The 12,638-nt window shown below is 36.9% G+C and overlaps 2 protein-coding genes across 5 annotated transcripts; one reads left to right on the top strand and one right to left on the bottom strand.

The window, feature by feature from the left end:
* Positions 1–783: 783 nt before the first annotated feature.
* LOC113496552 (glutamate dehydrogenase, mitochondrial-like) lies at positions 784–6,978 on the top strand. Of its 3 annotated transcripts, none has more exons than XM_026875810.1 (12): positions 784–953; positions 1,585–1,898; positions 2,466–2,589; positions 2,843–2,950; positions 3,238–3,330; positions 3,648–3,734; positions 4,249–4,415; positions 4,705–4,842; positions 4,929–5,090; positions 5,201–5,405; positions 5,682–5,824; positions 5,941–6,057. In XM_026875810.1, exons 2-12 carry the CDS (start codon positions 1,629–1,631, stop codon positions 6,055–6,057), a joined length of 1,614 nt encoding a protein of 537 aa, XP_026731611.1. In that variant the 5' UTR covers positions 784–953; positions 1,585–1,628. The 3 variants fall into 3 exon arrangements, with proteins under 3 accessions (XP_026731611.1, XP_026731610.1, XP_026731608.1); XM_026875807.1 differs by lacking the exon at positions 784–953 and adding an exon at positions 1,266–1,347 and having other exon boundaries at positions 5,941–6,978; XM_026875809.1 differs by lacking the exons at positions 784–953; positions 3,238–3,330 and adding an exon at positions 1,242–1,347.
* A 525-nt stretch (positions 6,979–7,503) lies between these two features.
* LOC113496554 (GDP-L-fucose synthase) lies at positions 7,504–12,094 on the bottom strand. Of its 2 annotated transcripts, none has more exons than XM_026875813.1 (8): positions 11,978–12,094; positions 11,733–11,881; positions 11,085–11,199; positions 10,431–10,559; positions 10,042–10,115; positions 9,118–9,257; positions 8,569–8,697; positions 7,504–7,889 (listed from the first exon to the last, which is right to left on the bottom strand). In XM_026875813.1, the coding sequence occupies exons 2-8, from the start codon at positions 11,879–11,881 to the stop codon at positions 7,654–7,656; spliced, it is 972 nt and encodes a 323-aa protein (XP_026731614.1). In that variant the 5' UTR covers positions 11,978–12,094; the 3' UTR covers positions 7,504–7,653. The 2 variants fall into 2 exon arrangements, with proteins under 2 accessions (XP_026731614.1, XP_026731613.1); XM_026875812.1 differs by having other exon boundaries at positions 12,047–12,065.
* Positions 12,095–12,638: the final 544 nt, after the last annotated feature.

Here is a 12,638-nt window from a genome sequence, read left to right on the forward strand (position 1 = left end):
TATTTGACTTACAGCAATACATAATAAAATCTACACTTTTTCCTTCCTTCCTACCCCTATTTCGTTTTATTTGTGGTCGGCGAAACACCTTTTTTTCTTTCAATCTGTCCCCGTCACTCGTCGCGCCATCACTTACTCCCTTTTCTCTCATATCTACCTCTTTTCTTCCTCTCCTTGCATCCTCATCTCGTCGTTTTCATAGCTAGTTGAACAATAAAATTGTGTAAATGTGCACTTGTGGCTAATCAACAACTGCCTAAGTTGATCGATAAAACGACACTTGACACCGCCTGTGGGAAATACCTAGGTATATTTTATTTTAATTATATATGGAGACCTAGAATTTTTCAACAATTTAAGTACCTACCTACGCAGGTGGTTTATGTATATTATTGACATATATCTATACTAATCAATAAAGCTGAAGAGTTTGTTTGAACTACTGGTTCAAACTGAATAAATATTTTTGTGTTGAATAGACCATTCATCGAGGAAGGTTTTAGGCTATATATCACCACGCTCTGCGACCTTCTAACCACGCGGACGAAGTCGCGGGCAACAGCTAGTCTAAATATATTATTCAATCTTGAATGTTGAAGTGTAATTAGTTTGTTAGTGTTATACAAGAAGTGCTACATAATACCTTAGGTACTTGAATGAATTAGATACTTTTGATTTTGATAGTGCGCTGCCAAATTAGCTTCCCATCCAGTTATTCATGCCCGCCTGACGCAGACATTGCTTATGTAAATATTTAAGCAGCTTGTGTCATACCTACCTAACTCTTTTAATTCACGGTTTAACTTCCTGAGGAGAGACCCGGTCCTTTTTAAAAGCGTGCACGGGGACAGAGTTCCAACGTGAAGAGGCCTTGTTGATCGACTAGGGATCATTCCCCTGCGCTCCATAAGAGCACTGTCCGTTCTCAAAAATTTTCTAAGATTCAAGTCAAGGCAAGTATATGTGTAAAAATAATTAGGCTATTATATACATGTTACAAATTATGTGGACCAGTTCCTGAGATTTCCGAAAAACTATGGCACCTGCCTTTCTACACGTGGTGATGTAAATACATTGGCAGGCGATGACTCGCCGCCCACTAGATGCCCCCCTATGATACCGACACGATTGACAGCAGGTGGGCAACACCAGTGCGAGCGGCTAGATGTGTGGTTAGGTGCGACACCGATTTCAAGATCGCGAGTCATAGACCCGAAGCGGGTTTCCTCGTTATTACGAAATCATTACGTCCCCATGAAGAGTGATCACCTGGTTCCGTTATGTCGCTACTCACAAACAGCTCGCCACAAGCTGCCCTGCGGATCCATTTTTTATTTATCTATCAAGGTTTGAAAAAGCATACCTACTAATGTACCCTGTGGTCATGCCTTATTCCCACGCCGTGAGATAGCGACTAGCCCAGAGGGGTATTTAGGTAATATTAGTGTCGTAATGCATCCTCCGTGAATTATGTTAAAACTATTATTGGCCATAAAACCTAATAAATACATTTTTAAATCAATGTCACACAGAATTCGACGAGGAAAACAAAATAGCAGCTCAGTTCTTCTTGACATTTTTCAGATAACGTTAGTTTCGCGAGCTTGGGAAAATATTTCGATTTAAATATGTTTCCTGCAACTAGATCTTTTTTGAGGTCTAAGCTCCCTAAATTGATGAAGTATGTGGTCCCTTTGCAAACTACAGTCAGACATTATGATATTCCTGATCATTTGAAAAAAGTTGTTACGGAGCCAAATCCTAGCTTCTTCAGGATGGTGGAGTACTTCTACCATAACGCTGTGCGCGTCTGTGAACCGGCACTTTTTGACCACTTGAACAAGCGCACTCATTTGTCCGACAAGAAAAAGAACCAAAGGGTTGCTGGTATTTTGAAGGTAAATATATGTTTATAATCGATCTTACAGTCGAATCACAGCGTTAAAAACTGGTAGGTCTGTATGGGATTGCGATTGTTGTTTCATTTGTGAAAGTCTTCATGACATAAGTCTTTTAGGCTAGGAGTACTTCGACTCCCGTCTTCCATGTTATAAATTAGATTGTCAGTTGAAATTCGCTTGACTAACGACTTGACGCTCGACAAAGTAATATGACGATTACCTTACAAACTTTACGGCTCGCAATCAGAGTAAAAGAATACAAATTTAAGACCAGAATGTCTGTTCCCGAGCTAGGAATGTAGGAAATCCCTCAAGGAAATGTCTAAAGTTTTAAAGATATCGCTCGAGCAATGTGACATCTGTCAACGAAACAGCTTAGGTTTGCCGCACTCCGGCTGAACTACCCGCCAGATTTTGAGAGCTAAACTAATGGCCGCACTAAGGTCTTTTCTGAGGACTATTTTTTTTTAATTATTTGATAGTGACAAGCTTGAAGAAAAATACTTTCAGATTATACATGTTTTTTGCTGTTGTACCTACGCTTTCTTTACTTCATATTTTCAGGTAATGGGTTCGACCAACAGCAGTCTGCAATTCGAGTTTCCGCTTCAAAGAAAAACTGGCGATTACGAGATTATTCAGGCTTACCGCTGTCAACACAGCGTACATCGCCTCCCTTGTAAAGGAGGTACAGTAACTTCCTTTTTTATGAGTAACAACCCCTTTAATGCAAAAAGGGCGGGGCAACTTAGATCTCTACAATCAAAATTGAAAAATATTAGTTCACAGCTAATATCTTGCGCGCCTAAAACCCTTAGTACCTCAATATCTTATTGAGAACTTTAAGCCCTCTAAAATTAATGAAATCTAAAAAAAATCCATTCTACCCGCTAGGGATTCAAGGAAAGAACATACTAATAATATATTATAATTCACTCCAGGAATCAGATTCTCAGATGAAGTGAACTTGGACGAGGTTAAAGCTTTAGCTTCCTTGATGACTTTCAAGTGTGCTGTTTCGAATGTACCTTTTGGTGGCTCTAAAGGAGGTAAGTTTAAGTTATCACGACATAGATAAGAGAAAATAAAGACTTTATTCCAACGATTTCACATGTTTTCTTGTCGGAAAGAAACGCTGCAATGTGTTTCCACTGTGGTATGCTACATACGCAGAGCACGCTTCGCACTCAATGCAATGCAAATGCACTTCGCATACTATGACGGTGTGACATTTACTAAGGTTCTATTGGCCATTGGGCATTCAGCGATTTGTCTTAATGAACTGCCTCCAACATTCATAACACCATAATTATTTCGAACCAACGGTTTATTTCAGGTGTATGCATAAACCCTAAAAAATATACTGTGGCTGAACTCCAAAGAATTACGAGGCGTTATACTCTTGAACTAGCCAAGAAGAATTATATCGGTAACAAAGAGATTTCTAATTTAGAATAAGTATAATATGTTGTATTCACTAGACTAGCTGACCCAGCAAACTTTGCTTTTCCATATAAATTATTATTAGAGAAAGCTGGCTAAGAAAAAGTATAGCTCAGAAAAAAAGCTATCCCAGGGTTATAAATAGATTTTGTCCGTCCTATCTATGCACACATTCAATTTCATGAGATTCTGTCAAGCCGTTTCGAAGGAGAAAACACGAGAATTTTCTGTAGGTATTAGATTTGTAGGTACCGAACGACGAAAAATAAAGCCCTTTTCATGCGAGTGCATTTTATTTTAAAGGCGCTGGTATTGACGTGCCAGCCCCCGACGTGAACACTTCGGGCAGAGAAATGTCTTGGATTGTGGATACCTACATCAAAACTTTAGGTACCTAATTACTATTATTATGATTTTTATTAGATGGCACAACGTGTTGGCTGAAATTTGGTCGATACTAATAACAGCCGACAAAAAGGGATGGCGCCATAGCTGGGCGCGACGTTAACATAAATTTTTGGGTAGCATTAGGTACAGTACCTATACCTTACTTTTATGTATAGGTACGATAATCGGCAATAAAGTATGTTCTAGTATGACTGACTAGCTGAAAGCTTGGTATTAATGTGAGAAAATTTCTAAGCCTTCCTTTTCTATATTTTGATTAGCCGAAAACAATGGTTTGAATATTTTCTGCACAGCAATGCAAGCAAAGTATTGCCATCTTTTGGTGAATAATGTCCTTTAGAAATGCTATTCCAGGATTTTGCTGACGTCTTTCTGATAAGTTTCTACTTGTCTTATCAGTGGGTATATTTGCAGTTTATTTGCAAGTTTTAGACTGATTATAGACTCGGAACTTTGACGTGTGTGTCCTTAATCTGTATTTTAATGAAACTTTCAGGGTACCACGACTTGAATGCAGCGGCTTGCGTAACAGGCAAGCCCATCAATGGAGGTGGTATAGCTGGCCGCGTGGAGGCGACCGGGCGTGGACTGTTCATGGTGCTCAACCACTTCATACAGGACGCCAACTTGATGAAGATGGCCGGCACTGAAGCCGGTTTCAAGGTATCATTGTCTCCACCTTATAAAATTTTATGAATGAATACGCGCCTATACTTGCAATGCGGTAAAATAAAGCCCCCGGACCTTCCGAATGTTTCAAGTAGGTACTTATTTACCTTAAAAAGGTAAACAATCTTTGTGTGACTTTTACAAACTCAGTTTAAAAATCAAACTCAACAAATGTGAAACAACCATGATACAATGGAATTGGTTTTTATTTTCATTGTCATAGAAAATGTAAATCCCGAACTACAACTACAGTTTATAATAACTCTTTTATATTTTCTTTCAGGGAAAGACAGCAATTATCCAAGGATATGGAAACGTCGGTAGTTTTTCAGGACTTTTCCTCACCAAACATGGCGTCAAGGTGATTGGAGTGCTGGAATTCGATACATGCTTGAGTAACCCTGACGGAATCAACCCCGTGGTGAGTCAATACGCTGAAAACTTTGTACTATGATTCGTACTCGTCGTTAATTTTAATATTAAACCTACATTTATTTTTTTGGACAGGAGTTACAAAAGTATATGGCACAAAATAAGAAGAGCGCTAAAGGATTCCCTGGTGCAAAGGAAGTCGGGCCTGAATTATTGTTCGAAAAATGTGATATTTTAATATTGGCCGCTATGGAAAAAGCTTTGACAGGCGATAACGCTAGCAAAGTAAATGCCAAAGTAAGTAACAGGGATCGACTGATTCATTTATCATGTGGAGCAACCCTCGTTGAACATCATAGACGTGTGGAAAAAAACATGTGATGTTACCTATTAATATGTACTTGCAGGTAATAGCTGAAGGAGCGAATGGACCAACAACGCCGTCTGCTCACTGCATTTTAGTGAAAAAGAATGTTCTAGTGCTCCCCGACCTGATCGTAAATGCTGGAGGCGTAACCGTGTCATACTTCGAGTTCTTAAAGAATCTCAACCACGTCAGTTTTGGGAAACTGAGCATCAAGTTCTGGAGAGATTCTAATACTGCACTTTTAGGTTAATATACTTTTGCTAAGGTTATAGGTATCTTTTTTAGAGCCTATATAGTCCACTGAAGGGTACTGAGGGTGACCTTCCTCGAGTCTAGGTTCTCTTGGAATGTATAATTTACAGATATTACAGAGGTTTTTTTTTGCCTTTTATGAATATCAAAATGTATCCAAAGTGTAAATATATATTTCAAGTGAAACTCTTTGTCTAGAAACCTCGAGCGTTTGATAGTGAAGTTAGTTTCGAGTGTTAGCTAATGTTGTCGTTGTTACTGGGCATTAGATTCGGTGGAGACTTCGCTCAAGTGTGCGAAGGTGGACGCTCGGATCGTGCCGACGGCGGCCTTCGCGTCCATGATGTCGGGCGCCAGCGAGAAGCACATCGTGGACACCGGCCTCGAGTACTCCACCACCAACACGTGCGCGGTGAGTCACATTACACCAGGGATTTCATTCATTTTATAGTAAATGCGAAAGTTTGTATGTAGGTATGTGCAGCAAATAGCATACACAGGAACTATAACCGTGGTCTTGTATTTCAGAACGTGATCGCGACGGCTAAGACTCACAAATTAGGACTGGACATGAGAACGGCCGCTTACATCAACGCCATAGAAAAGATATTCTGCACATACGACGAACACGGCTTGGCTTTCTAAACGTATTACTATAAAATTTACGGTTTAGAAACCAATAAGGATAAGGTGACGTTAGAAACGTAACTAGTATTTTATACCTAACAAGAGCGAGTGAAAAAATAGACTCGGTCTTGTTGACTGTAGACCACTCAAGACGACCTTCATCAGGTTAATGAACGAATGCTTCCACACAACTCCCTCATACATGTAACAGATCCACTTAATAAAATGTGTCTGCCAACCAACAAACGTATTCAGATAGTTCGGACATTCGAAGGGCACCATAAACAAGCAAACGGTGTTCTTTCGAGTTCTGGCTGTCTATAATTTATACGTTGCATCAACAAGGCTAGATACATTTATCCTTTAATACATTCCATCAAAGCATATTGGGGTGGTTGGTTACTCGTGATTTAAAACATGAAATATGAATCTCGATAGCTATCCGCCTCTGGCTACAATTAGCTTTTGTCTACTGCCACGTAACTTAAGTATCGACGTTGAAAGGTCGTTACAAAACATAGTTACAGTTTCAGAAGATGTCAGCTTTCGTCATGAAATACTAGATACGTGAGCCGCTTGATGTCCCATTCAATTACACTAATCACTATCCACCCAATTTAATAATACTCAGTTCACGTAAGAAATGAACTTAACTAAGTATTTAAATTATACACTTAAATTGTCAAGTTGATTTCTAGTATTTCTACTTATTGTCTTAGTTTGTTATTAATATTATTTTGTTACTTTGTTATTATTATTTGATAGTAAGATATTATTAATTTGTATTACATATTGTCTTTATGAACTCGTGGCTGATTTCAGCGTTGGGAGTTTGACTAGAGTAACACGATGCTTTATTGTTAGTTTTATTTATGAATTTCTTACAATATGCGTGTCGTGTTACTTGTATTTTTATTTAAATAAAAAATATATTTTAAATTTTGCATTTTATTTTGATATCCATTCCTGGGCACGTATAGGGCACGATGTATTCTGATATATTTGTGTGTATATGTGTTACTGTATATATTTTTAATTTCATCGACTGTCTTTTCTGATAATACACCCACTTCCCGTTTCTCTGCACCACCTCTTGGTTGACTGGTAGAGAATGTCTTTGGCATTTAGTCCGCCATTTTACTTGTTTGTATATGAAGTATCTATACTAATATATAAAGCTGAAGAGTTTGTTTGTTTGTTTGAACGCGCTAATCTCAGGAACTACTGGTCCAATTTGAAAAATTCGTTTTGCGTTGAATAGACCATTAATCGAGGAAGGCTTTAGGGTATAATCATCACGACTAAAAGGAGCGAAGATACAAAGGAAAATGTAAAAAAAAATAGGGCAGGTATAAATCATAACTTATATCTTCTACCCACGGGGACGAAGTCGCGGGCAACAGCTAGTAAATAAATAAATCTATTCAATAGATTCCTAACTTAGCCAGAATCAAAAGCAGTTCGTAGTTATTTGCACCTCTTTATTTACTTTTTCAGTATTGACATGCTCAACTTTTAATATCATGTGCGCTTACGCATTAAATAATTACAATTTATACAATAAACATTTAATTTTATTTACAGCCATATTTTTTAGAATAACTTCGATTCCAATTACAATCTAGCATGATCCCTATTCTGCTTGAACCAGGCTACAGTGTCGTGTATCGCAGTCTCAAAAGGCGTGAATTTAAAGTCTTTGTACAGACTTCTTAGTTTTTTGTTCGAAGCCGTCTTTTTATACTGGCCATCGGCTTTGGTGGTATCATACACAATCTCGCCGGGGTAATTGTGCGCTTTCTTTATCATTTCCGCTACCGTGCTGATAGTCACTTCGTCCTCTTCGTCGACTGAAAAGAGGCATTCAAAAAAATAAATAATTTAAAGAAATCTTTATTTAATTAATTTGCTAATACATACATACAAATTTCAAGCATTTTGATCTTAACCTATAAATGCGGACCTTATACCTTTTTGACAGACGTCTTACAAACAGTAGGAAATCTTCATAAAATTATCGTGTCACGTGTTAGTTACCACAATCCGCTGAAAGGATAAACCTATTTTTCGATATTTTTTAATTTTTGTAGTTTTAATAAATATAAAAATTGTATTTTAATCAAATTATGACTAAGGGACGATTTTTCAATCGCCGACAGCTTTTGTATAGAAAATATGTCAAGCGGCCATATTTATTCCGCAGATAAAAGTTAAGTGATGATTGAAAAATCGGCCCTAAATAATTTATTAAATTTGACAGAATGAAAACGAACAATTTGTTGACTGCACGAATAGCTGAGTGGTTGAGGTCACCACGCTAAAACCACTGTGCGCGTCGTGTCGCGGGTTCGATCCCCGCCTAGGACAAGCATTTGTGTGCTCCACGAATGCGTCCTTGTGCATGTGATCTGTATCGAAACACCCCATCTCACTAAATTTCATAGTGCGGGACTCGTTTTTTTTAATAGTCAACCTTCTAAAAAGTTCAAGTTAAAACGGACAGAGTATAGTACGAAGTGTTAAACTCACCGGACAACACGATAGGCTCCACACTGTTGTAGTTCCTGAGCACCCAAATGAAGAGGCGCGCCAAGTCCAGCGAGTATATGAACTGGCGCAGGGGCTTGCCGCTGCCCATCACTGTGAACGTCGAGTCACCTGCGGTACAATGTCACTCATGTCAACTGTAGCACATTATGAATGAATAGCATTTAATAATTGATTTTTTTTCAATTTGGACAGTTGTATTTAAAACTGTTACAATAATATAAAATAAATCACTACATAGTATAAAACAAACACGCTGTCTCTGCCTACGCATCGGATTGTGATGCGGTTTTTTTTTATAAAAGATAGATTGTTTGAAGAGGATAAGAGGATAGTATGTATTTGGGTATTTTGAGGGTGGTATTTTTGAGGTTTTGTAATGTGATATTGTAAATAATTTTTTCTTGGTTTCATTACAAATCTCACAATACTCCAAACATTCGATAGTCTACGAAAAGTATTTTTAAAATTGACCAGGGTTATGCCTTTATTATCGTCTTACGTTAGATTATGATGATTTCTATGAAGTACCTTTCTGCATAGCGTCGTCCATCCTCCTGATGAGCGCGGGTATGACGTGGCTGGCCTGCAGGTTGTAGTTGTCGTGCGGCCCGAACACGTTGCACGGGATCACCGACGTGTACGTGCAGCCGTGCGTCTCGTGGTAGCCTCTGGGAACAACATCATTCAGTTATTTAAAAAAAGAGTAGCTTATGGAATTTCTTGCTGGTTCTACTCCATAAGAATGACACCTTGAAATAGAGCCAACACTGTAACGTTTTGAAAGTGCCTGGAAAACGGCCTGCTAGAAATAAAAAACTTTTGATTTTGATCATGTCAATAGGGATGATTTAATTAATCCGTCACTTAGATAAATCAAAAGTATTAAACACAGGTTAACTGCTTCAAAGTTTAGGAGAGGAGGTTTGTGACGTGCGATATAGTAAAATTTATACGCAATCGTGACGTCACGCGTATGTATCATTTACTGTAATTTGGTCAATTTATGTTTGCTGGACAAATTAAAAAATGCATATCCATTGTTATGCAATAAACTACAAGACGGACACTGGAAAAAAAATGGACATAATTGCTATTATAAATAACCTATTCAAGACCCTACTCAAGTAAATGCTAGATGTCGGTCTAGTCGTTAGTGGTCCTGACCGTTAACTCTCAGCCACTTACCACGCCCACGGCATCCGTTGTAGACCCGGTCGTGGGACCGATTCCCACCAAACAAAGTTTGTGTGATGTGCAAGATCGTTTGTACTGTGTCTGGGTGACTTTAAGACATTGTCTGAAAGTTGTGGAATAGTATTTTTTTAACTATGACACTTTTGCCTGAAGATGAATTTGTGCCCTGTCCAGAATTGGTGTATATTAGCCCCATAGGCGTTGGGGATATGTGTATATTTTTATTCCTCTATCATGTTAGCAAGTTTCCTTACCTACCTATTTAGAATATCAATCATCCTTTTTGCATAGCTGTAGCCATAATTAGAGGTGTGAGGGGGACCATTGTGGACCTAGAATAAAATAACCATGCTTTAGAATATTGTTTTTTATTCATCAAAGTTATTGAGTTGCATTGAGTATGATTGCAAATTGATAGCATTAGGAAGTAAAAAATAAATCTTTTTATAACAAATGTATTACTTATTAAATAATAATTATAACTGGGCCCCAAAATACAGAGGAGTAAACAAGTTTTTAATTTTAATAAAATTTCCAGTTGATCTTCGGCTATTGTAAATTGAAGAATTGAGGCCCTGATAGGTAAAAAATAAACTATTATATATGGTATAAACATTTTACGACACTTTAATAGCCCTATAACTTACCATAGTCTCGTCAATAGGATACGTAGTTTTATCAGGAAAAATGCATGTTGATAAGCATGACACGACTTTCTTCACATTATGTTTGTAGCTGGCGTTCAATACATTATCGTTGATTGCCATGTTCTCTCTCTGAAAATCCAGAAATATAGTTGCACATTCAGATCAGTTTCACATACTGTTTAATTCCGTTATAGAAATTTAATGAACATTTTGCAATGCAGAATATGCATGATTCTTTTTTATATCTTGAATTCATTATTGGCATTTTTATTACACTCAAAAAACAAAAATAGTTTCGGAAAAAAAAAATAGTATTAAAATTATTTTTTAAATTTAATTAAATTTAAATCAAGTCCCATATTTGTTAACAAATGACATGCCAATTATTTCATACATTGATCAATAAAAATCTCCTGAAAAAGTATGTGTATTTATTTATTGGTATGTGTGTGGTTGTCATCTATCTCTCATGTTTTATAACATGACAAAGACAGAAAATCTATATTTCTTTTGGTCTCATGATATGACCATTAGAGATAAGACTGCCATTGTACCCTCACAGTGTATGTACTTAATTTCACTGTCGTAATTCAGAGTGCAATGATTGCAATAAAGCATATTCTATTCTATTAAACTTTATTATGTTTTACTTACAAAGAAGTCTAAGTTGTGAGCCATGTTGTGAAACAGCCCTCCAACCATTGCAGCCAAGTGAATCACATGAGTGGGCTTGTGTTTCTCAAACAATGCCTCTGTTTGAGCTTTATCTCTGAAAATTAGCATTTTTAAATAAAATTATTGCATCAATTTTAAACTAGTGTGTGTGAAGTTGGAAGTAACTGCTCATATGGCCTCTTTTCTATCTACATAATCATCTTATTTCCTACCATTGGCTAGGTATTTGCCAGTAATATTATTTACCAAATATTGATGTATTTGTTTTATTTGCCTCTGTGGTTTCCTTGTGTTCCAAATTATTAACAAGTTGGCCTTATTGTTTAACCCCACTGTCTTGTTATCTAATTTTGTTACCAAACCAAATGTTGGCGGACTATCAAAAATATACATTTTATTGACATGTCAGATGCAACCAGTTACAATAAAACTAGATTAAGTACCTAATGTTGTTGTTTCTATCATGATACTGAGGTCTTAGTGGTGATGATGATGAGGTGTTGACATGAAATACACATAATTCGTGTTTAATGTCGACCTCTAAAATAGTAACAATAAAACTTGCTCATACATTCAAATCAAATCAGTGATATAAAACACAGGTATAATAAATGGATACAACATTACCTTAGATCTGCTTCCTTAGAGCCACAGAAAATCCAAGTTTCATTATTTGATTTCTGTTGCTGTTTTTCTTCTTCTATGACGGTTTTAATGGCCTGGCCTACAAGGCCGGTCCCTCCAGTCACCAAAATAACACTTTTTTCCCCACTCATCTGAAACATACGTTACAGACATATCATTATCCGTGTTAAATATTGTATACCACATATTTCTTTGCATTTTTCATAACAAGAGTACAAACTACTTACTCTTGTTTAGCTTTTGGATATGTGGCACAGTTCACTGTTTTTAAAATTTGACAACAACTATCAACCAACCATTCATTGACGACCCTGACGGCACTGTGACTGACACTGACGTAACTAACCGTAACATTTATGTTAGACAAAACGTAAAAGTTAAATTAAATGGCTTGTATAAAAATGAATCGTAAACGAGAAGAGAATTTAAAAACTAAGTTTTTGCCCAAAAATTACTTCCTAAAATGACGCATAATTAATAATATTCACATGTGTGAAATTATGAACATTAATCTACTAACCTTCGAAAAGTCGACTAAACTCAGGTTTATCACTAAGAAGTTTTAACAGGTTTATTTACTTTCAACTGGGTAAATAAGTGCGTAACCACAGCCTTATACAGAAGTAAACAAAAAATAGCACAAAGTAAAGTTCAGTCTGTCTACGGATCTCTGCTTTATCATGCTCTTATATATCCGTTCACAGCAAATATAACAGTTGGAGTACTTTTTTGTACTATTGGTATAAATTATCTGTCTTCTTTACTCTTGATACGACAATATCTACAGATTTGATTACGTAGCTCATCATAACTGATATTGAATAAAAGGTTAGCCAAAGCTAATTACTTTTTACCTGGGGATTCCAAATTCAAAAAAGTAAATGACTC

Source organism: Trichoplusia ni, chromosome 8, assembly GCF_003590095.1.
Source record: "Trichoplusia ni isolate ovarian cell line Hi5 chromosome 8, tn1, whole genome shotgun sequence".
NCBI classification, from domain to species: Eukaryota; Metazoa; Arthropoda; class Insecta; order Lepidoptera; family Noctuidae; genus Trichoplusia; species Trichoplusia ni.

What these genes read in the sequence shown, in the direction of transcription:
- LOC113496554 (XM_026875812.1), bottom strand. An exon ending in ATCCTATTGACGAGACTATG is followed by an intron (nt 10,116 to 10,430) that starts GTAAGTTATAGG and finishes ATTTTATTCTAG; the next exon opens with GTCCACAATGGTCCCCCTCA. An exon ending in GGACGACGCTATGCAGAAAG is followed by an intron (nt 8,698 to 9,117) that starts GTACTTCATAGA and finishes ATTGTACCGCAG; the next exon opens with GTGACTCGACGTTCACAGTG.
- LOC113496552 (XM_026875807.1), top strand. Translation starts at nt 1,281, where the DNA reads ATGTCGCTACTCACAAACAGCTCGCCACAAGCTGCCCTGCGGATCCAT. An exon ending in TCGCCTCCCTTGTAAAGGAG is followed by an intron (nt 2,590 to 2,842) that starts GTACAGTAACTT and finishes AATTCACTCCAG; the next exon opens with GAATCAGATTCTCAGATGAA. An exon ending in TTTTGGTGGCTCTAAAGGAG is followed by an intron (nt 2,951 to 3,237) that starts GTAAGTTTAAGT and finishes GGTTTATTTCAG; the next exon opens with GTGTATGCATAAACCCTAAA.